At 51.1% G+C, this 21,607-nt stretch overlaps 8 protein-coding genes across 8 annotated transcripts; 2 read left to right on the top strand and 6 right to left on the bottom strand.

Annotated features, from left to right (window-relative positions):
• Window positions 1–316: 316 nt before the first annotated feature.
• Window positions 317–2,446, bottom strand: BDZ99DRAFT_448303 (acyl-CoA dehydrogenase-like protein). Its single transcript, XM_033718058.1, has 3 exons — window positions 1,276–2,446; window positions 792–1,215; window positions 317–743 (listed from the first exon to the last, which is right to left on the bottom strand). The coding sequence occupies exons 1-3, from the start codon at window positions 1,983–1,985 to the stop codon at window positions 576–578; spliced, it is 1,302 nt and encodes a 433-aa protein (XP_033573737.1). The 5' UTR covers window positions 1,986–2,446; the 3' UTR covers window positions 317–575.
• Window positions 2,307–2,927, bottom strand: BDZ99DRAFT_489936 (acyl-CoA dehydrogenase family protein; the record flags this gene model as incomplete). The annotated part of the gene is made up of 3 exons (XM_033723021.1): window positions 2,307–2,444; window positions 2,502–2,633; window positions 2,694–2,927. The coding sequence occupies 3 exons, from the start codon at window positions 2,925–2,927 to the stop codon at window positions 2,307–2,309; spliced, it is 504 nt and encodes a 167-aa protein (XP_033573736.1).
• A 536-nt stretch (window positions 2,928–3,463) lies between these two features.
• On the bottom strand, window positions 3,464–4,877 carry BDZ99DRAFT_465567 (uncharacterized protein). The gene has a single exon (XM_033720573.1). It carries the CDS (start codon window positions 4,696–4,698, stop codon window positions 3,961–3,963), a length of 738 nt encoding a protein of 245 aa, XP_033573735.1. The 5' UTR covers window positions 4,699–4,877; the 3' UTR covers window positions 3,464–3,960.
• A 286-nt stretch (window positions 4,878–5,163) lies between these two features.
• Window positions 5,164–7,622, bottom strand: BDZ99DRAFT_500839 (uncharacterized protein). Its single transcript, XM_033723753.1, has 2 exons — window positions 7,490–7,622; window positions 5,164–7,438 (listed from the first exon to the last, which is right to left on the bottom strand). Exon 2 carries the CDS (start codon window positions 7,403–7,405, stop codon window positions 5,546–5,548), a length of 1,860 nt encoding a protein of 619 aa, XP_033573734.1. The 5' UTR covers window positions 7,406–7,438; window positions 7,490–7,622; the 3' UTR covers window positions 5,164–5,545.
• A 1,694-nt stretch (window positions 7,623–9,316) lies between these two features.
• Window positions 9,317–10,478, top strand: BDZ99DRAFT_465565 (uncharacterized protein). The gene has a single exon (XM_033720572.1). It carries the CDS (start codon window positions 9,514–9,516, stop codon window positions 10,306–10,308), a length of 795 nt encoding a protein of 264 aa, XP_033573733.1. The 5' UTR covers window positions 9,317–9,513; the 3' UTR covers window positions 10,309–10,478.
• A 2,828-nt stretch (window positions 10,479–13,306) lies between these two features.
• BDZ99DRAFT_500837 (DUF699-domain-containing protein) lies at window positions 13,307–17,025 on the bottom strand (the record flags this gene model as incomplete). Its single annotated transcript, XM_033723752.1, has 6 exons — window positions 13,307–13,792; window positions 13,853–16,023; window positions 16,114–16,654; window positions 16,706–16,851; window positions 16,916–16,955; window positions 17,009–17,025. The coding sequence occupies 6 exons, from the start codon at window positions 17,023–17,025 to the stop codon at window positions 13,543–13,545; spliced, it is 3,165 nt and encodes a 1,054-aa protein (XP_033573732.1). The 3' UTR covers window positions 13,307–13,542.
• Window positions 17,026–17,354: 329 nt separating this feature from the next.
• On the bottom strand, window positions 17,355–18,410 carry BDZ99DRAFT_465563 (alpha/beta-hydrolase; the record flags this gene model as incomplete). The annotated part of the gene is made up of 1 exon (XM_033720571.1): window positions 17,355–18,410. A coding segment is annotated over exon 1 (587 nt), but the record flags the coding sequence as incomplete, so codon positions are not given.
• A 1,764-nt stretch (window positions 18,411–20,174) lies between these two features.
• Window positions 20,175–20,596, top strand: BDZ99DRAFT_465559 (uncharacterized protein). Its single transcript, XM_033720570.1, has one exon. The coding sequence runs from the start codon at window positions 20,330–20,332 to the stop codon at window positions 20,549–20,551; it is 222 nt and encodes a 73-aa protein (XP_033573730.1). The 5' UTR covers window positions 20,175–20,329; the 3' UTR covers window positions 20,552–20,596.
• The last annotated feature ends 1,011 nt before the right edge of the window (window positions 20,597–21,607 follow it).

The raw sequence follows: 21,607 nt of genomic DNA, 5'->3' as shown, positions 1-21,607 counted from the left end.
CTATTTGAACGAACCCAGATTGATACAAGTCTATTTCTTACACATACTCCGAACTATTGAAGCCACCTTGAACCCTTCCAACGTCTACTTTGATATCCGCGATCCTCACGTCTTGAGTTAGCCTCAAGCGTAGTTACCTGCCGGTTAAGTAGAAACCCCCATTGTGATAAAACCTAACCGTACGGGTCTCCCTCTTGGAACCCCTCAGTCGAGGTATCTTTAGGCATCACATGTCGGTTGAACGGTCAGTTCATAACATAAACCTCCATTTGACGCTAATTTGTTTTACGGAGTGGAAACGGTGGTAATAGTCAATGTACATTTGGATTAAAGAGATATTCCTTCTCAAATTCATATTGAGAATACCTCTAGTTCACTCCTCTTTCAATATTTTCGTCTCTTGGCTCCAGAAAACGTGATAAATTACCTGTTAGAAGCCGTATAATTGCGATTCAAACTCGAAAACAGGTGGTTTTTGATATGAATCAAGAAACTACATGGGTATGAAGTATTCACAATTATGAACTTCACAGTTAAGTGCTCGCAAGCCCATCTACCAGTCTAATGATTTTATTCTAGAGTCCAGATAATTCTGCTTTCCGTGATCCTACATAGCCAAATAGATATGCCGCTACTTTGCGCATCTGAATCTCCTCGCTCCCTTCTGTGATCCGATATCGTCTATGGTGGCGATATATATGTTCAAACTGCTTGTGCCGACTATATCCAATGGCGCCATGTACCTATGAATCGTGAGCAAGGCCAAACTTGGTCGGAGTCGAATAGCATACCTGCATAGCTTGGTCTGCAGCCTGTGTACAAAGTCGGTTTGCCCAATAGTTGCACATACTGACCTTGTCACTTAGAACAGACTCGATTTCCTGGCGCCTCATTTTGTCCATCCTATTCGCTGTCTGCCGAATTAGAAGTCGGAGCATTTCCACCTGTGTTGCCAGTTCTACTATGGGAAACTGGATTCCTTGGTTTTTGGCTAGATCGGTGCCGAATGGTTTGCGCTGTCTAGCATATTTTATTGACTCTCTAATGCAATAATCGGCTGCGCCAAGAGATGAAGCAGCTTGACGGATCCGGTTCTCGTGGACGAATGCTTGGGCGAGGGAAAGGCCTCCACCGATGGGACCCAAGACAGCGGATACGGGAATGAAGACATTCGTGAATGAGACTGTCGCATGATCGGTGGGCATATTGAAAGTCCTAAGGGCGCTTTATTAGTTTTCAAATCGCCGTACATAGACAGAGTGAGGGGCTGCTTACCACTCATACGATTCGATCTTGACCCCATCTGCCATTGCAGGTACAATAAACGCTGTGATGCCCTTCGCATCTCCATTTTTTCCAGCTGTTCTGGCAAAGATGATGCAGTGCGTCGCCTTATGCATGCCAGTCTGCCATGCCTTCACTCCATCAAGGCGCCAGCCTTCGACTCCATTCCTGGTCTCTGTAACGGCCCGCGTACTCATATGTGTTGCATCACTCCCATGCTCAGGCTCTGTAAGACCAAAGGTAGTGCTCCTTGTCCCATTCAATCTTCCCCATATAAACTCTTCCTTTTGTGCTTGGTTTCCAAAAGTGTCGAGCACAATGAGGTCAGGAAAGTTACCCACGATACTGTGCTCATTTTGTAAGTCGTTAAATAGGCCCAATCCGCGAGCCGCTAGATGCTCACGTATCACGGCCATCCATAGATTGCTACTATCCTTACCGCCGTATTTGGCGGGTAGGCTGAAGCGATAGAAACCAGCTTTGTCTGCACGCCTTTGGGCCTCGGCTAAGAGATCCTCCCAGTCCTCACTTGGAAGCCCGGCGTGCGGGGTAGAGTTCCAATTCGTGCGAGCAGCCTCACGACGATGATCAAAAAATCGGTTGTTGTCATTTGATTGTTGTAGTGGTGTGATTTCCTTCGCTATGAAATTATCAATATCAATGAGGTATTGTTGGAGGGCGGGGTCGATAGAAGTATCCATCGTTGTAAAATGAGAGGTTGTTGCTAAAGAGAGAAAATGATGCGACTTCTATAAGAGCAACTATCTCGCTGAAGTCACAAAGCCACCATTGGATTTCTCGGAAGGTAGACTGAGGTGTAGCAGTTATTACCGAGGCTACAACTAGCCTACCTACCTACCCTAAGATCTAGCAGGGATGAGTATTTCAGGTCACTCCTGTGATAGTGAACATAAGAAATCTAACAAGAGAAAACAGCAATATATGGGAATCTGTATAGAGTATTTATTATGGCGTCCACGCAGTCATCCTGTCAATTTCCTTTAACTACGCGCCATCGATATCTACAATCTAGGACTTGCATCTTTCTGTAGCGCTTCAATCTTATTCTTGTAGTTCTTTACCAGCTGTCTAACTGACAAATCCAAAAGCACGTCCTCACTACCTCCGGGGATACGAGTCCCGGGCACCTCGCGATAGGCCTTTCAAAATAAGCATCCATGATAAAGGTGGAAGATTCGAAAATACCTACGTTCAACTAACTCTCCCTGCCCCGTCCTTGTGTAGCCCTTCCCCCCAAAAAGCAATACTGCACACTGCGCGCATTCACTCAAAATGTGGCCTGTCTGGGCTTTCACCAGAGCCGTAAGGCCTCCAAGTTCCTGATCTGCCTGCAGCAAGGATCGCAATGGTCAGTGGATATCTTTACGTTGGGGAAGTAAACAATTCACCTCCACTTTCTCCATCTTGCTCATCATGTATGTCATCTGCTCAATCCAGCTCCATTGTGCCTCAACCATACCACCACAGATCGCCAAACGATGTCTCACAGCCGGCTGGTCAACTAGAGTCTTCCCAAATGCTTCTCTCTGCATCACGTATTCCATAGCCGCTCCTAGCGCCACTCTTGCTTGTCTTGTACCTCCAATACATATTGAGAGCCGTTCATGATCGAAATTGGTCATGATATATCTCATTCCCTGATTTCTTCGCCAATCAAATTGGACGCCGGAACCTTGACCTCGTCAAGGTCGATGAATGTCGTGCCCGCTGCAACATGTCCCGCTACTTTGAACCGCCGCATTGTGACGCCTTCAGCATCTTTCAGAGGAACGAGAAGAAGTGACAAGCCATTTGCGCCAGAGCCAGGTCCACCCGTGCGTACTGCCATGGTCACGCAGTCGCACCAAATCCCATTCGTAATCCTATTGGCCGATTCTGTTATTGAAAGTATACTTGGTGAGAGATCCTAGAAAGGTACCATTTCTTTTGCCCAGTAACGACGTAAAATGTCCCACATTTACTTTTCTGTCAGGCAAGCAATATTGGCAACGTCCGACCCAACCCTCTCCGTGAAGAAGGCGTCGACGATAGGAAGTGTGAGGTGTATATTAGGCTGGCGGTAAGGGAAGAAAAGCTTTGAGGGTGAAGAGGTGGAGAAGTGACGACGTTGGCAGATATCACAAAACGAAGCGAGTGGAAGAACATGAGTGCTTGAATTATTTCTCTGCTACAACTGTTTGTTCTCATTGATACATGACTGGCTACGCTATCCTGTGCTATGCTGCTGGGTAAATGGTGGTAATATATGACGCTCCGCCCCATGACATTTACTAAAGAGAGTCGAACCGGAAACTCTCCGCAAGCTTTGTCAGGGCATCCGTCAATGTACTGGAAGCCCTACAGACCTGTGCTGTCTGACACGTGCGGTTGGGGTATAAAATGCCGAGAATGGAATCGAAAAGAAGTAAAGGAAGTCGTGAGAGTCCTAGTATCCCAACAATGCTAACGCCAATGCTGGAAATCACGTCCAAGTCTCCAAAACTCGATCGCTGAATCCAACGGAATAAGACAGAAAAAAGTCCAGGTGGCCAGCCGTATGGAAAAGCCTCTTTCTCTTGGGAAACCGATGGTTGTACGGTCGTCCGTGCCCTCTTCGGCCTAAAAGTCGTCGGCGATATCGAAGGTATTCAGGCCGTTCCAGGAGAGTAGAAAGATTTAGACCATCCGATCTCCAGCTCCAACCTCCTTCTTCTCTACGCAGCGAACACACCAAGCGTCGCCATCATTGCCCACCTCCTTACAGCACGCGCTGCACACCAGCTTCGCACACCCGCCCTCGCACATTCGGGTGCAGATCTGGCACGCCCGTTCTCCACACGCCTGGCACGATATGTAGGTCTCCAGATCGCGATTCCGAGTTGGTGCTTTGTGGCAAATCTTGCAGGAACGAAGGTCGTGTGAAGATGGTTTTGAGGTTGCTGGGTTGGCCGTTGTAGTGGCGAGGGGGGCGACACGGGAGGCTTTCGGTGGGAGGATTTTGCGGCGATGTTTAGGATTTGGCGGGCCGTCCAAGTCTAGACGTGGCGGCTGATAGCTGCTACTGCCGGCGAGTGGCATATCGTGTGAGAAGAGGGAGCGAGGACCCGGGGGCAGGTGGGCCGTGTGAAAGATGCGGATGTCGTTGTGCGAGACTGGCAACGAGCGGGTTCGCAAAAGGGTCTGGCGTGGATTTAACGCTGCCTCGAGGTTGTAATTGTAGGGGCTTCCGTTGGCCTGGTTCGAGTACGAAGAGAATGCGTTCTCCGTGTACCCATCTGTGTTCCTCTTCCTCTTGCCCAGACTGGCCGGGAAGAGAGAGTTCTCAGGCCAGTCTGACATGGCGTTCCAGTCCGTGGAGGAAGACTGGTTTGAAGAGGCAGGTTCGGTCGTGAACAGCTCGGAGGTTATGTACATGGCTGCGGGATTCCGGCGAGACGGGGGTGGTTGTCGTTGGAAGCGAGTGTCGAGGTCGAGTCTACACGCACGCGTACAAGACTGCAGAAGCGCAGCACGTGTCTACTCAGCAGTCAGGAGTGGCGGCGGCCATGGTGTAGTGTGGATTGAGTGGAGGCAAGGAGGAGGATGGGCGAGGTTGGGGGTTGGAAGCAGAGTCGGCTCGGATGGAGGCCGTGTTTGGCATGTTTGGTGAATCTCGTCGGCGATTCGCTCGGCCACTTCTAGAACAGGCAGAAGACGCCAGAGACGATGAAACAGCGTCACTTCATGCATCAACCTTGCGACCAACAGCAATAAATCAGGCTCCAGCCCGCCACTGTAGCCTTCAATGAAGGCAGATATCCCTTCCATTAGCCTGTGGTCTTCAGCTAGTGTCACTGTCACGTGCTCTCTTTAAACTCACTGCTCATGCTAAGATTGAATGTCAAGATGTAGAATAGTCGTCGGCAGCTGATGAGAGATCAAATTGCGTATAAGCGATATTCCACATTATATTATGTCCGGCATCTACTTCATCAAGCCCAGGGCCAAAAGTATTGCCGCTGGCGCGACTGGGTATTCAAAAATCCAACCACACCAAGCCTGAGAAACAAGAAAAGTCTCGGCGAGAAAGAAACCCAGCAAACATTACCCTTTTTCCATTTATAGCTGATTCATTAAATCCAATCCCAAAACAGTTCTAGAAAACCCCGGAACCGCACCTCGTCGGCATATTCGTTGAAGTACGTCTGATGCGCCTGCAAAGCGCCCTGCGGAAAAATCATAACCCTGGGCTCATTTCCATCGTCTTTCACGTGAATATCAATCAAGCTGCGCTCTTCCCAAACAGACTCAGCCTGTTCCGCTTACTATTCTTTCTGTCCGCCGCATCCCGCTCGCCAAGCCCCATCTCCCAGGGCAGCACGTCGTTCTTTTTGATTCTACCTCCGAGCCCAAGCCGCTCGCGCGGCGACTGAAACCATCGCGCGCTCATCTCAGATGGCGCGATGGAGCTAGCGGCCACGGAATCTGCTATTGATGCCGTGTCATCGATGCTGTACTGTCGGAAGTGGTTGTTCCGGTTCGACGGGGCGACGTTAACAACAGCTTCATCCGTTGTAGTGGCTTCTAGAATAGTAGGTGTATCCAAAGACGAGGTCGGCAGGATAGTCCTAGCGCTCGAGGGCCGTGAAGGGACTTTCGTTTCTAGAGGTGGCTGGTAAGAGAGCGGGCGGCTGAAGTTGGTGCGCGTGCTTGCTGGCGATGTGGGCGAGGAGTAGCGATTTGGATTCTTTGTCGGGATTGCTGGTGTATCTGCGACCGGAGAATCTTTTGATTCTGATCGAGAATCCTTTAACTTAGATAATTCTAGTCCTGGCTCTATTGCTTCAAGCACCGTCTCTAGTTCGCCTGTTGGGGCCGGTTCATTCGTTAATAGCAGATATCCTGCTGTGGGCTCCATTCCAGTTGTAGACTCGGGGTTCAGCAGCGGCTCTGCGTTCACTTCACTGGCTGTATCATCCACCACTGATGGCGGCCCCAGAACTGATTCATCGTCTTCGTCTGGTAAAACCACTTCTTGTGCTTCTCCTGCAAGGAAGCCCTGATTCAATGATATTCTCTTCATAATGGTTTGCGTGTCCACAATCTTTGAGTCAGTACTGAAGTCAACCAACGTCGGCGATCGCGCCACCCAGGCAACATCATCAACACTGGTGGATACGACCTTCGAATCCTTGGAGGTTGTGTCTAGTGACAGATCTTTGGGTGTCATTGGTTGATTATCGGGTGGAGTTCCTTCAGTAGCTCCACTAGGTCCATGCGCATCGCTCGGAAAGAAGTAGGAAATCTCGGGCAAAGAGGACATGGATGGCGATGTCAAAGACGCCCTAGTTTTGAGTCCAGCTGCTGCGGGGTCAAATATACCGACAGGTCGATTTGCATAGCGCAGTACGAGGTCTCTCTGTCCGCTTCCTGAACTGGAAACACTCGGAGTGAGGGATGGCGGCCTTTGTGCGTTCTTTAGAGAGCCAGCTGATGATGCGAGCGAGTGGGGAGGGTTGAAACTGCCATTCGAGTGGTTCATGAACCTGGTGCTATATGTGCCTTCTAGTGTTTGGCTGCCTCGTTTAGACATGGATATGCTTTTGCGTTGTGCCGCCTCTTTAGCCTTGACGGACTCTGGGATTCCATCCCATTTTGAATTGACCTTGGGAACCGTTGGTGGCAGTTTTTGGGTAGACACGCCGGGTAGTCCCACGGCGCTGATGCGGCCCATATTGTGTGATCCAGCCTTTTCAGCGGCTTGCTGGCGTGTCCTCTCAGCGAACTGCTCAAGCGCCGTTTGTGAGGGTTCTTTCAATGTCAAAAAGCCAAATACAGAGGGGCCCTTTTTCTTTCCTTTCTTCGGGCTTTTCGATACAGAGCTGGAGACATTGCTAGCAAGAGTCGTAGTTGCGGATGGTTTGCGTTCCAAGTTTAGACGTGAAGATGAGCTCCCGGTAGAGTGACGAAGAGGATTCTCGTCTCGTGGGACTATTGAAGTGATGGCGTCGGGGTCTTCGCTTTCTTTCGGCTCTCCGCTCGAGGTTGTCAATATTGATGCCTGGTCCAACGGTGTGCGATTTCTGACTTGAAGTTTTGGAATTCGCGGGGAAGCGAGACTATTGATGTCAACTCGAGACATGTTGGACCACTTGTAACGAACGGACGAGATGGACTAGCAGCCGGTGAGTTAGCGCGCCGCCGACGAGAGTCATTGATTTCTTACTTGGCTAAAGATGCCGATATCTCAACTCACGCAAAACACCATTGAAAAGGATCAAAGCAAAGTCAGAAATGTGGCAGTGGGAAGCAGGAAAAGTGAGACAGCGGAAGAGGCTGCGGAGGATGGCGACTGGGACACGAAGAACACGGACGCGAAAGGGACGAGGAAGGAAAACGGGGGGAGGGATAACAAGGATGCAGCTTGCAAGAATACGGACGGGCTGCTGCCAGCTGCTTCGCGGAGTTTAAGCCTGCACGGCACACCTGGTAGCTGGCAGGTGGCAGCTCGCATTTACGGCATGTTAGGTTACCAGCAGTCCGTCACGGTGGTCTCCGGCATTCTGGTGGAACGAATGAGAGCTTCTGATACGGGATCTGCTCTGGGAACCTAGGCGTTTCCCTCGCACAAAAGCCCACAAGCTGCGACAGATCCCTTGCTAGGACTGCCAACGGAGGCTTACGACTTTGATCGATACAGGTGACAAGGAAGGTGCGAGATCTGGACCCGCAGATACTCGGATCACAGAGCTTACCGGGTGCTGGGACAGTGGTTGCGGTAGTCGATAATCGAAGCTGATGGGTTCCCCTTGTGCCATCAGCTATCACAGGCAAGCGCTGGCAAGCGCTTTGCCAAGTTAGCCTGTTTTTATGACACGGCTTCGAGGGATGCAGCTCCCTGTGCGGCGCGCCGTCATTATTTTCATGGCTTGGGAAATGATAGCGGCGCGGCGATCTTGCACAGGAGAGGGAAGTGGAGAAGACGTCCAGCTGTGCGGGAAGCAAGCCACACGGCACTGACTGGCAGCGCGGCACGGCATGGTGGAGCTGGAGACGCGCCTGGAAGCCGCGACTCGGGAGAAGCTGGTTCGTTACCTGGCAGCATCGGTGATGTGCGGGAGTGAGGCTCCTCGCGCTGGTCACCGCCCTCGACCAACTCTGGGCAGCGTGGATGAGGGGCAGCGTGGATGAGAGGCACGGCAGCCCAACGTGTCGCCCACACGCCTGCTGCAGTGGCTCTCGGCGCCCCGAGTGTGGACCGTATCGCCATGACGTTTTCCTTTGGCGGAGAGGCTTGCGCCGCGCGAGAGGCCACGGTCAATCAGGACAGTCCAATAGGAGCGGCCCAAGCAGCCAGCTTTCTATGGTGCGTGACCAATCGAGAAATCGCCGGGCGACGGTCCAGGAACGCAGAATCTCGGGTTGCTAGCGGGAGAAGTGTGCCGCACATGATGGAGTTGACGTGACGTTCACGGGTCGGGAAGTCGTCGTGGGACAGCAGCCGGGTCGTGCGCGACGTCTTCCCAGGTTCTCGGCCCGTTTGCCTAGCGTGTTCCCGCCCGATTCACGATTGCGCACTGCCGATTGCTGTCTCTGCGCGCGGGGAGGCCTCTCGCAGCAACACAGCACCTACAGCACCTACAGCACCTACAGCACCTACAGCACCTACAGCACCTCACGAAGCCAGCTCGCTAGGCGACCGTGGGCCAAGGGCTAGGCGAGCAATTCGTTGCCACGCCAAATGATACCCTGTGTTCAGAGACAACTAGCTCGACAGCGGGAGGAGACCTATTTCGCAAAACTGAGATCCAGATTCCCAGAGTAAATTTCTATCTGGCCTGGAGTTATAGAGCAAGCCTTTTGTTTGCCGTTGAGATATTCGTTGTTGAAGTGGATGACTTTGGTGGGATCGGGAGATTTTGGTGTCTGGCGTGGCAACGAATTGCTTGCCTAGCCCTTGGGCCTTGTCTCTTCTCGTCCTCCGGCCGGACGCCACTGCTGCACCGTGACTCTCGAAGCCGCAGGTGCACGCTGGCCCAACGTTGCACGCATACTCTAGGCGAGGCCAATCTCAACCTCGCAACGCCATCGCTAGCCCTCTCGTGGACACCTCATCTCGCGCTGCCGGCCAGCATCGTGCGTGTCCCTCGTCTTCACCAGCCTCGCCGCGTGGCGTCTCGGAGCTGCGCTAAGCCCTGGCCATCCGCGTCGTGACCCGCTGGCTGTGAGGCCCGCCACTCCTCCTCCACCATGCCCGCCGTGACGATTCCGTCGCCCACCCCCGACGAGACGCCCGCTCGCGACGACGGCTACGACGACTACTACAACTCTGGCGAGAGCTCGCCCCGGAGGCCGCCCGTCTCGCCCCTCACGCCCGTTGCGACCCTCGCCCAGCTGGCGACTGTGCCTGCAGACGCCGATGGCGAAGAGCGTGTGCTCCCCCCGCAACCCGCGACCTTCATGAAGCAGCCCGCGCCGGTGCCTATATCAGAGAGCGAGAACCCCGATGTCATTGCCATGCGGTCCGCCATATCACTGCTCCAACTACAGCGCGAGAAGAGCAAGCGCGACCTCGTGACGCTCGAGAAACTGAAGACGGCCGCCGTGGCCGAGCCCGAGGCCTTTGTGCGCGAGTTGCGTGCCGGGCGACTACAGTCTGCAAACCCGGCCTCGAATATCCTGGCGCCTACGCTCGCTGACCCTGACACTGGCGGAATGTCGAATGGAACCGGCGGGCGGCATGAAACCCGAAAGGACTCTGCGGATACGTTGCCACCCGAGCTGAAGTCGAAATTCGCTCCAGTGCCTGCCCCGCAAAATATATTCCGCACTCCACCAGTCAACTGGGCAAAATACCACATCGTGGGCGAATCACTCGACAAGCTGCATGAAGAGCAGAGGCAGCGACCGAGCTCGGGCGAGCCTTCTCGAGATCAGAGAGCACCCCTCCATGTCATTGCGGCGCCCTACTCACCTTTCACGGATAGGGTCGGCGAGATACATCCTATGCAGACACGGAGAGGATCTAAGAAACCTTCACCATAAGAGAGGAGCGCCGGAGACGACAAACCCGATAGGAGATATTTACGATTTATGTTTTACGGTAGAGACGGGTATAGAAAAAACATTCCTATCCTCATGGGAGCATGCATCAGCTGGGATGCCGGTCAGGTGGTTTTCTGAGCGTTGATTCAAATGTAATAATCGTGTGGCCGTCACTCTCAATCAAAGACTTCTCCACCTCCTCAGTCGGGACCTGAATTCGTGAAGAGCCTCTGTCTGATACGTACGAAATGAGTCAAATCAACGCGCTCGATCGGAAACTCTATCTGCCTGTCTCATCTCATTAACTTCGCTCCCTATACACACGCGCGTCTGTCATGAATTCACGTGCTCTGTCTTCTAGCGCCTTGGCGAGGACCACTTTCAGTATAAACCTCTCACCCTACTCCCATTACCGTCTCTTCTTTAGCACACATCTGCCCGGAGCGGGTTCAAAAGGCGCTTGCATAGAGTGCCATGTGGCAGTCGGTGTGTAAGACTCAACTCTTCACCAAAAGTGGAAAATGGTTGGAGTCGGGAGGGTTGGGAAGTGTGTTCAGAACCGGACGAGATACGCTTTTCTGGAGTTCGCGGCGTGGTCACCCTCGGAACTAGTGATAATGCCCACCATCTCTACGTCACAACAACCTGTGTCCCTCCCCAGGCAGTATTCGCAACTCCAGTATTAAAGAAACCCACAGTCCCCCAGCCTGCCCGAAAGATCCTGATCAACAGAACGGAACACTGCTGACGCGACTCCAGATGCCCAACCGCCGCACCCCCATGATCGTCCAGCTCTGCCTGTGATTCCGCGAGAGTCCCACCGTCCAGTCCATTGCGCAATAAGATGGAGAGTTTGCACCCCCACCCACCCAGCACAACAACGCCATTATGCAGAATCACGGCGGCTTTTGCGCCTCCACGAGCCGCACACCGACTCCATAGGTCTCTGGCATGCACGATGCTAATACCGCAAGTCCCACACGGCAAAGCCATGAAGTAACATCTCTCGCCAGTTTGTTCACCCCCCAATCCCGACCTCCTCCTCGCTGAAGAAACGAAAGCTTGCGGGGCTGGACGGTGTTTTATACCCTCAGATTTCTCGAGTCACATGACTTCGCCGCTGGCCCCGTGATGGTAAGGGACCTCCGCGAGCTGCTGTATGGCTCGGGGTAACGGTGTGATGATGGGGTAGGAGGCGGACACGTGAAGCACGTGGGCTGAGCTGGCGGGAGGGTATAAAAGCTTCCACTCACTGGCGGAGGGGTTTTTCTTCATCGAAAGAGGAGGGAGTTTTAGGGGGCTAGCAAAACAATCTATCGCAGCAATTCATGGGTGGTAGTGTTCTGGTGGTTGTGCAAAACTGGAAAGTTCGTTCATGCTATGTTCCGGGAGCAAAAACTCTCCGCCAATTCATGATGTTGTGCTAGTTCAGCAGCGGGCGAGGCGGGTGAATGAGGCATCACCATAGCTCCTCAGCAAGCCATGTGGGACGAGCGTCGGGAAGAAGGGGAGGACAACCACCACACACGATGATTCGAGTGATTAATGTTAGAAGACGATGATGGCCTTCTAGCGTTACAGTACCGCAAGCAAACAACATCTCAGTGCAACGCTTTCTCAGAGTAATGTCCGCTACGAGATCAACTTTATGCTAACAACCAGCAGCATTCCAATGCCCGCCGAGCTCCACTTGCACCACCATAGCTCAGTGTCCATGCGGTTGTCGATTCCACGCGCGGATTCCCCCCATTACAGAGACATGATGCCAGATGGTCCATAACAAGTGCCATTGGAAGCCATGACACACGTTTTTCGATAACACTCCGGTCCCCTTTCTACTGAAGAACCAGAAGCTTGAGCTCCAAAGGGCTGCTTTATACCAAAAGATATCTCTAGTCACATGTTTTCGGCGCCGGGACCCGTGACTAGCAACCTCCGCAAGCGCGATATGCGCTTTCGTGACCCTGGAAAGCTCTGAGAAGCGGTGGACACGTGAACCACGTGCCTCGGAGCTGGGTATAAACTCTCCCCCTCCCTCCGCCGACGAAGACTTTCTTTTTCTTTAGTAACAACGAGGGTCCTTGGGTCGGCAACAACAACGACGATGTTGATATGTCGTGGGTGGGCCCGGTGTCTGCGGGGTCTTGCAAAAAGTTGAGTGAAAGCATACAATGTCTTGAGATCAACAATTCATCAAGAAAGCCCTTATGCTGCGGGGTTCCAGCAGCCATTTTCACAACCTGTGTGGGCTGCCAACTATGGAGGTGGCCGGGCAGAAGTGGGGGAGGTCTTCAAGGGCATCAGACACATCGAACCTTGCGGTGTTTGGTCCTCGGCAAAGTGAAGAAGGCAAAGATGGATGCGTGCTGCGCTGCCAGCATCTCTGTCTTCGTCTTTTAAGAATCCTGATGATACGAAGCATTAAATTAGGGGCAAAATAATAATAATAATAATAAAACACATAATGCTGATAATCAGCACTCAGTGGAAATGATAATCATCATAACAGCGTAGCGTAGCCTAGTTAGTACTTCGTCGAGCTCGAAGACAAGAACCAAGACTTCAGTCTCCAGCACAAGGCTAGAAAACCAATGTCCTAGTCAGTAAAAGAAGGTCGCTGGGTGAAAGCTTGTCGAAGATCTACCTAGTTAGCAGGAGCTCGTCAAGGAAAGAAGTTGGGGCGGGGGGTGAGGGTGCTTAAGTAGTTGGAAATTCACTAGCGCCTTGGCGAGTGCAGGGGTCCTGGGTTTCAGGCAGGACTTCACTTCACCTTCCACTTCGTTCTTTTGGGTTCTATGAAGGACCGGGCCCTCTCTTTCCACCGCATCGAGAGCCGGCTTGTGATCCTGATAACGGGTATCGATGTTACCCACGAGGAGGGAGGGTTTTTCTATGGTGATGAGACGAGAATGAGAAAGCATTTATAAGAAGATAGCTCTGGATTCCAGCACGAGACGTGTAGAAAGCAGGTCTTCGTCTAGGAATCTGAGATTGGATGGTGTGGACAAGAACATTATTGGCGGTATACGAGCATTGAATCTTTATATACCTCCACTGACTGAACAATAACTCATCCGCTTGTAGAAGAAAGGAGAACCAATGACTGCCAGTACTTGCTTTCCATTTTGAACAGCTTTACTGTCATATTTGAACCGAGACATTTGCCAACTCCGCCCTTTGATGCAAAACAAAATCTCGTGAATGCCCCCATCCTCAAAACGCCCTACCTTCGTTTCATCGGCTCTTTTTACCCTCCTTCTTCGACTTCTTCGGCTTCTCATCACCCTTGGACTTCTTCGACTTGCCTTCCTTGGATGCCCCCATTGCCTCCTGATACGCTTCTTCAACTGCCTCGCCCGCTTTCCTCTTTGAAGACTTGCCAGTTTTGATACTGACCGTGATTTCCTTGCTGCCTTTAGCCTGCGCAGCGCGGACCTTGCGCTCAGCGTCCTCCCAATTGGCGTTCTCGCTGTCGATTGTGTACCTGTCGGAAACATGTTAGCGCTACTTCATTCTCAGTCAGTGTGAACTGGAACCGACGTACTGATCCAACGGGAGAGCATCAATCATACTCCTCACTCGTTCCCTCTCAGCCTGGTCAATCTCCTCGCCTCCTTCAGCAAGTTCGTCATCCAGCTTCTTGGCCAATGGTTTGAATCTTTGTACCTCCGCGCTCTTGAAACCGTTCTCGCCATGGACGCCGGTTTCATCGTCTACCTCCATTGCCTCGGGCATAGTCTCTGCAACGGCCCCCTCGACAAGACTTCGGAAGTGGGTTGAGACTTTTCGAACGACTTTGACGAACATGGCAAGCAGTTGCGAGTTGTTCAGACCTAGCTCTTTCTCCACATCCTCAAAGCCTTTCCGTTGTAGACCAATCGCAACTAATAGTGATGTTTGAACTCCAGAAAGCTTGACTGCAGACTTGAGGCGTCCGGTGAAGTGGAGAGTGGCAATAGTCGGAAGCATGTCGAGAATGACATGATAGTCCAGCATATTGTTAGCATAGCTGTCCAATCGCTTGAGATCGAAAGGCGAGAAGAGCTTATCAAGTTCCGATTTGGTTAGAGGAGGTGGCGCCGATGCCATATCCAATTTACTGCCAGCGGACGCTGACTCGTCAATCGAAAGAGCCATAACTGACGGGAAGGTTCGGAATTGGTATGAGAGGAGCGACAGGAACCTTCGGTGGAAGTCGCGAGCAAAGGAGCCTACCCATGAGCTTTCCTCGTTCGATGTTTCCAATGCTCGTATCATGACGCAGGTATGCTCTCCAGTAAGATCATTCGGAGTTTGGCGTAGGTATACCGGAACAAACGACGATCGCTTCCAGAATTTGTGAAGAGGTGCTGTGAGACCGTAGCTTACACCGACGTAGTCGAGCCCTGGAGCTTTCCGCTCCGAAAGCCTGGAGAACAGCGGCGGCATTTTGTTGATATCTCGAACCTTGACGTTATCTTGGAGGAGAGTAGAGGTTTCTAACTCTGCTTCGGTGACACGTTGCATCTCAAGCTCAGCGGTTGGCTCCACCTCCGAAAGGCTGGCGAACTTTCCGTCGTAGAAATCCAGAAGAAGTTGCAGAGCTCGAGATCCGTAACCCATGCTAATGTAGTCAGGATTTGTCGCAATCCTCACGACTCGGGCACCGGAAAGACCAGCGAAATTCTCGTCTTGGAATTGCTGGCTTACTATCCATGGGATTAAGTCTCCACCAGCTCTTTGACCTCTGCTGAGACTGTTCAGGACGCTTTCTCGGCTGATTTGGCCTTCCAAAGCAACTTGAATCACACAAAGTGGCTCCGGAAGTCGCTCGCTCTTTGGATCTACTGGTGGTGTCAAAACGAACAGTTGGTGGGCGGGAGCGTCTGACATGAGTTGGAGATCGTTGGGAGAGTTTTTGTAGTGACTGGCAACGTATAATGCCATCATCTGCTGAAGGAACTTTTCGGAAACTTTATGGAAAGAAAAAAGGGTATCTCGGTTGATTTGGAATAGTTCGCACTGTGAAGGATGGGGGCAGCCCAGTGTCTTGAGGCTTGACTTTGGTAATGTAGCATCAAGGCATAGAAGCTTGTTGAGCCATTTCTCAACGCCGTCTCCGGGAGCGTATCGAATGGGCTCCGAAAGGGTGATCTCTCTCAATGATCGGCCTCCGGATGAGGTCTCTGATGTGTCTTTCGACTCCTTGCCAGAGCTTCGGTCTATTACTTGATCGTCGCCGTTTGCTTTTGATTTCCCTCTTGACTGGTCTCGGAGCTGCTGTATCAGCTTGAGTGACAGTGACCGACCCGTTCCTTCATAACCATTGATAGTTGAAGCCATGAAGACTAAGTAAGGTCCCATGAGCTTCCTCACCAACGGAAGCGGAATAGCCGCAGCTTCGTCAATGACTAATAACTCTGCTTGACCCAGGGCATAGGCATCTTCTGGCCGAATGTACTGAATGGTCTGACGATGCTGCCGATGGACATTGACTCTGACAATAGCTTTGTTGAAGTCCGGGTTCGTGGATTGGATAATAGAGTAATCCACGTGGTCGAGGTAGTTCAACGCATCGAAGCCCTTGAACACGAACTCAAACAGGGTCTTCAAATTCTCCGGGCTCGGAGATGTGATGAAGATGTTGCTGTACCCATGAGCAATCGCAGCTGCGATCGCAACACCCAACGCCGCTGATTTACCACGTCCACGTGCTGCAGTTAATGTGACGGTGCTCTGTAAAGTTTTTTCAGCAATCGCATCTACGAAAGTAAGAAGTGCCCTTGCTTGATCGACGGTCTTCGCTAGTGGTATCAATGAACCTACTGGCGGCGAGTCTACAAGGCTTTCCTTGATCTCCTCTAGCTCCTTTGCGTTCGGCGATTTTCCTTCGTCTTCGGGGTCCGGTGGCGGTAACTGTTGTACGGTCTTGCCGCCTGATATGGGCAGGACATTGAGCTCATCATCCACTACGAGGCATGATTCGCAGCTGCCTAAGGATAGGATGAATCGCTCATTAAAACGAGCAACCACGTCGTTATGCGCTTCTGTCCGGTATCGGGAATGGATGTCCATGGACAAGGTGTATAGCTGTTTCAAACTGTTCATGCCTTTGAGAAGCAGTATCACCATTCCACCACCTTCCACAGTTTCTATTGTCCGCGCCAGCAGATTTGGCGTTATGGCCTCGAAGTCTTGCAATATGCATATGCCGTATGTGTTTCCCAGGATCTTCTCGGTCTCGTTGTAGTAGACATATCGTATGTTCTGGGTCGATATGAAAAGCTCGAAGGGATCGTCGGTGTCGACATCGCGTATTCCTCGTTTGATGTCGTTCTTGATTTTCTTTTCTCGTTTCTTCCGGTGACTGAAATATATCAATTAGCGCAGTTCTCCCCACTGAGATTACTAGATGTACCTTGAGAAGCCTATGAGTTTGTTTTTGTATGCCCAGAGCACGGACTTGTTCAACTTCACGTCCACGTTTAGCAAGATATGGTATAGGTTGACGATGACATCCTTCTGCCTGTCACCAACGACGACAAAAAAGCTTCGCTTCTTCTCCTACAGAATTGTATATTAGCGACCGAGAGAAAGGCTTTCTTAGGTTCTTAGGTTCTGAGCTTACTTGAGCTCCATTGCGGATCAATGCTGGAATCCGGGAGTCACTACGAAGTGAGATCAGCATACGAATAGTATTATATTGCTAAGTCTAGCTTACATGGCCTTTTTAACCATCTTGTCTCTCCAAGCTCCCCGCCTCCTCCAATTCAGCTCAAGTCGAATATAACTGTTCCTAACTGGCTCGTCGTTCCGAGAGGTAGGTCGCTGGTATCGGTATATTGCACGGAAGCAAGGGGCCGGTATTGCTTTGGGAGTTAGGGTGTTAAGGCTCTCCGGCGCAAAGCTGCTTTCGAGGTGAACAAATTCGCAGCAAAAAAAAGTTGTCGGCGTTTAGCGGATCATTCGCCGAGGTCACGTGCTGAGGTCACGCTACGTTCGCTGGGCTGAATGATTCTCCACTCTTCTCTCATCCAAATTCATCACTCTTGCCAAATTTCATCATGTAAAAGGCTATCGCAACTTTAATTTACTGTAGTGTATCTAATATGAATCTGTACTACTGCCTTAGGGCTCGGGTAAGCATTCCGACTATGATCCGGCATGTCATCTCCTAGATGCCATTATTGTCTAGGAATTCAAACATCAACTTCCCGATCTCCTCTGTCTCAGTCTCTCCTGCAAAATGTCCCGCATCTAGCAGCCTCACCTCCGCCTTAGGAAGATCCCCCTTAAACGCCTCCGCGCCCGGTGGTATGAAGAACACATCATGCTCGCCCCAAACAGCCAGCAACGGAACTTGACTCTCCCCAAAGAACTTCTGAAACTCTGGATAGAGCTTCACATTGTTCTCATAGTCCTTGAATAAATCCAACTGGATCTCCTTGTTCCCTGGCCTATCGAGCAGCGCTTGATCCAGGTAGTATGACTCTGGTGCGAGGACAGTAAGATCTCGAGTACCGTTTGTGTACTGCCCTTTTGTTCCCTCGAGGGTTAAAAAGGGCCTGAGTGCGTCTCGGTCTTCGATGCTGTTTGTCGCCCAGTACTTCTTGATCGGCTCCCATGCAGGACCGAGGCCCTCGACGTATGCGTTACCATTCTGGGTGACTATGGCCTGAATTGCCGAAGGCTTCGAGAGAGCTAGTCGTAACCCTACTGGGGCGCCGTAATCGAATATGTAGATGCTGTACTTCGCTGGCGGATTCGGGATTGTTTCAAGGAACGTCCCGATGGTAATCGCTAAATTATTGAAGGTATATTCGTAAGTGGAAGGCAGCTGTGTGAAGCCAAAACCTGGCAGGTCCGGCGCGATGACCCGGTACTTGGTAGCTAGCAACGGGATCAGGTTCCGATACTGGTGGGAAGAGGAGGGGAAGCCGTGGAGAAGGAGAACCGTAGGCGCCGAGTCGGGTCCTGCGCTACGATAGAAGACGTTCTCACCACTGGGAAGTGGGATGGTATTGAAAGTAACACTCGGAGACATCTTTAGATTCCAAGAGAGGATCTCTGCGTCAGAAGCTTCTGAGGTATGATATCGAGATTGTTGATGCGCCTGCTGCGAGTGATGAATTGATGGTAGTGTGCTGCCCCTTCTTATACCGTTCAGAGCCAGCATGTCAACTCTCCAGTTTTGGTGTTTCCTAATCTCGCATTACTCGAAAGCAGTGCTTACATCTCGTCTATGACGCTCTTCACCAATCAAATATCGTTATACTTTTGGTTTGGTAATCGCTGCTTAGCATTTCCTCGGTTCTTGGCTTAATCATCACCCTACATGATACACCTCCGCGGCCGAACAACAAATGCGTGGCCGGACCCAAGCACATAATTCATGAAGCAAGCAAAACGCCATACGGACGGCATCAACATTTGATTCCAAATTCAAGCGGACGTCATGGATCTTACTCTGGATCCTTCCAAACAGCATAATCCTTCTCCTTGACTATCTTCTACCCCTTCTCGTCCCACCACTGCAAACTCGCGGTAAGCAACGTCACGCGCTCTCCAGCTTTATATTTCATCATTGGAGACTCCTTGATTACCGTAAACCTCGATTCCGCCTCCCACACGGTAAAGGTTTTGTGGCCCTCGACGGACAGGGTCTTGCATTCCCAGTCGCCACAGTATTCCTAGAGGCCACCGAAGACGCCGCGCAGGGCAGCTTTGTCCATGTTAAGTTCCATGAGACCTATGAAGGGTCGACGTTAGACCCTGCTGGAAGGGTACCGACTTGATGAAGAGTATGGGTCCTGCAAAGTGAGAGGGGACGAACCATAGTCTGTGTAGTCCAATCCCTCGTCGACGAAATACGACATCATCTTTTCGAGGTCTCCGTCGAGGATAGCTAGTGTATATGGCGCCTGCCGTTGCTCAATAAACGACTGCTCGGAGTGCGGCATTATGAATGTGGATAGAGAATTCTATTTGGAGAAGAAATCGATAGGAAGAACGCTGAAGATGTGGAGAGGACAATGGAACGAGGTCTTGAGAGAGAATTGAGCTACTTATGAAGGAAACTTTTTATGGAATAGGCATTGCTGACATCGCCTAATCCAGGGAAGTTTCACCGCATCATGGTACCTAGGCGGCATTGGAGCCACAAGGGATGTCTCTCTTCGCAAATCAGTCGATTCTTCAGCTCTTCGAAATAGTTGTAGTTATGAAGCCGCCCCTTAGACGTGTAATTGACCCGCAAACCGATGAGCTGATAGGTTGAACACTGCAAGCGAAACCAACCCGCAACCGGGATTTCCTTATTCTTTAAGTGCTACGGTATATCTTCTGCGAGCTTCCAAGCGATTCAGTAAACCTACCCCACCTTTCGAGGAAAGGTTATGGTGTCTGAAGTATGTTGTTGTTATTGAGGCTCGCTGATTGGGCTTTCCGACCCTGATCGTAGATATCTCACCTCAGACCCGTTACTGAAGTACCGTGAAGGGACATAAGTTGCGAGATTCTCAGTTTTGCAACCCTGCTCCGAGCAAATTCACCAAATGTCCCAATTCAGCAACTGTTAGCACGGCTTCAAAGTGTGCAGTACCTGAAGTGAAGAAAGCACTGACTTTCACTCATCACATGATTTTCTTCACCCGAAGTCCACCTTTAATTTACCGTGTGCCCGATTCTCGACCCAGAACGGCAACGGTTGGCACGATCGAACGTGTGGAGTCGCTGCCAAGTATGTGTGTCTCGAGAGTCGCTAGGAAGGTCGTGAATGGAGTGTAACGTTTACCTATCTCTTTGAAAGAAAGGAAAGAAGCACGCGAGTCACATGATGTAGATTTTTGCCGGGTATAAAATCTACCAACTGGCTATTCGTGAAAGAAGACATGAGAATAGTTCGAGCTGGCGGGGGTTCAAACATTGAGAAGTCAATGCCTCAGGCTGTCGTTCAAAATAGGATGCAGCGACAGCCATGGGTGTTGGTGGGTGTTGGTATCGACAAACCTTTCTGGTCCTCTTCTTATGGAGCAGGGTTGTGATGGATTATGACGACTACCACGCCGGAGGCGTCTCCTCGCTGACGTGCCCTTACCAAAACAAAAACGAAAACTCGCTCCCCACATCGACTCCTCCATATATTTCGAGTAAAATGAACCCTCCTTGTACTAACCAGCAGGAACCTTGCCCTAATGGCGTCGGCCCCGTATCTCCCAACATGCTAATCCTAGGTCTTGTTTTTCTTTTTGTATTGCTTGGCTAGGTCCCGGTTCGATTCCCGCTTTCGTCAAGATTTTTTTTTTTTTTTTTTGGAATTTCTCTTCGGAGGCACGACTGTTGAGGGATGACAATCAGCTACGACGAGCACCTACAGCAATCACTGCAGGTAGCAATCAGGGCTTCATGTACATAATGTTCGCGTCCCACCAATGTTCAGATGCTATGGCCTGCAAACCAACAGGTTGGGATTCAACTTGCCTTGGCTCGATACTTCATGGGACGAGTTCCAGCGTGGGTAATTGGAACAGCGTGGAGCGTCAAATGGGACGACAGCGTCGGATAGCATACGGCACTATACCTCCAAACAATGATACTTATGGTCACCAAACCTGTTGAGGACGACCTTCCTTCCAAGAGACAGGTAACTCCCAACTGGAACGATAGATACCAACCACTACCACCGCCCCTCGGTAACGATCAGCACATTAGAGGAGTCCCTCCTCCACCATAACCCGCACACATAACCTAACCATCGTAAATACGGTATGCCAAACATGTTCACAGCCCACGACAGAACCATTGCTGTGTTGTCCTCCATTTTTCAATCCCACAAAGCCATCGGTCGAATCGATGTGGGGATTCAATGCCATGGGATATGTATGCACTCATTTGAACCCCGACGTGACTGATCCTTATTAGAAAGTCGAGGATGAGCTTCGGCGAAGACTTTTATACCCAAGGACGAGAGGTTTCGCCGGGAACGGAGGAACAAGGAGCCGAGGGCACGTGGCTCGGTGTGGTGAAGGCCGTGAGCGGTGAACAAATTTCTTGAGGCAGACTCGAATAGCTGATGTGATATCGTGTGGAAAAGGGATGGGATGAGAAAGACGGCATGGAGAGCCTAGGATCCAATTTGAGAGAACACATAGGACGTTACTTCGTGAAGCTTGAATTTCATGATGTGGAGATAGCATACTCAAGCTTGCGGATCGTGAATGTGCATGTCGTTTTACCCCGGGCATATCTAGTACTGAGTTCATCCTTTTGATAGTCATCATCGTATACAACCCCCCAACTTTTCCTTTCACAAGTCCGATTT

This window comes from Mytilinidion resinicola (genome assembly GCF_010093595.1).
Source record: "Mytilinidion resinicola strain CBS 304.34 unplaced genomic scaffold BDZ99scaffold_15, whole genome shotgun sequence".
NCBI lineage: Eukaryota > Fungi > Ascomycota > Dothideomycetes > Mytilinidiales > Mytilinidiaceae > Mytilinidion > Mytilinidion resinicola.
Note: the sequence above shows the minus strand (reverse complement) of the source record. Positions and strands in the feature narration are given on the sequence as shown.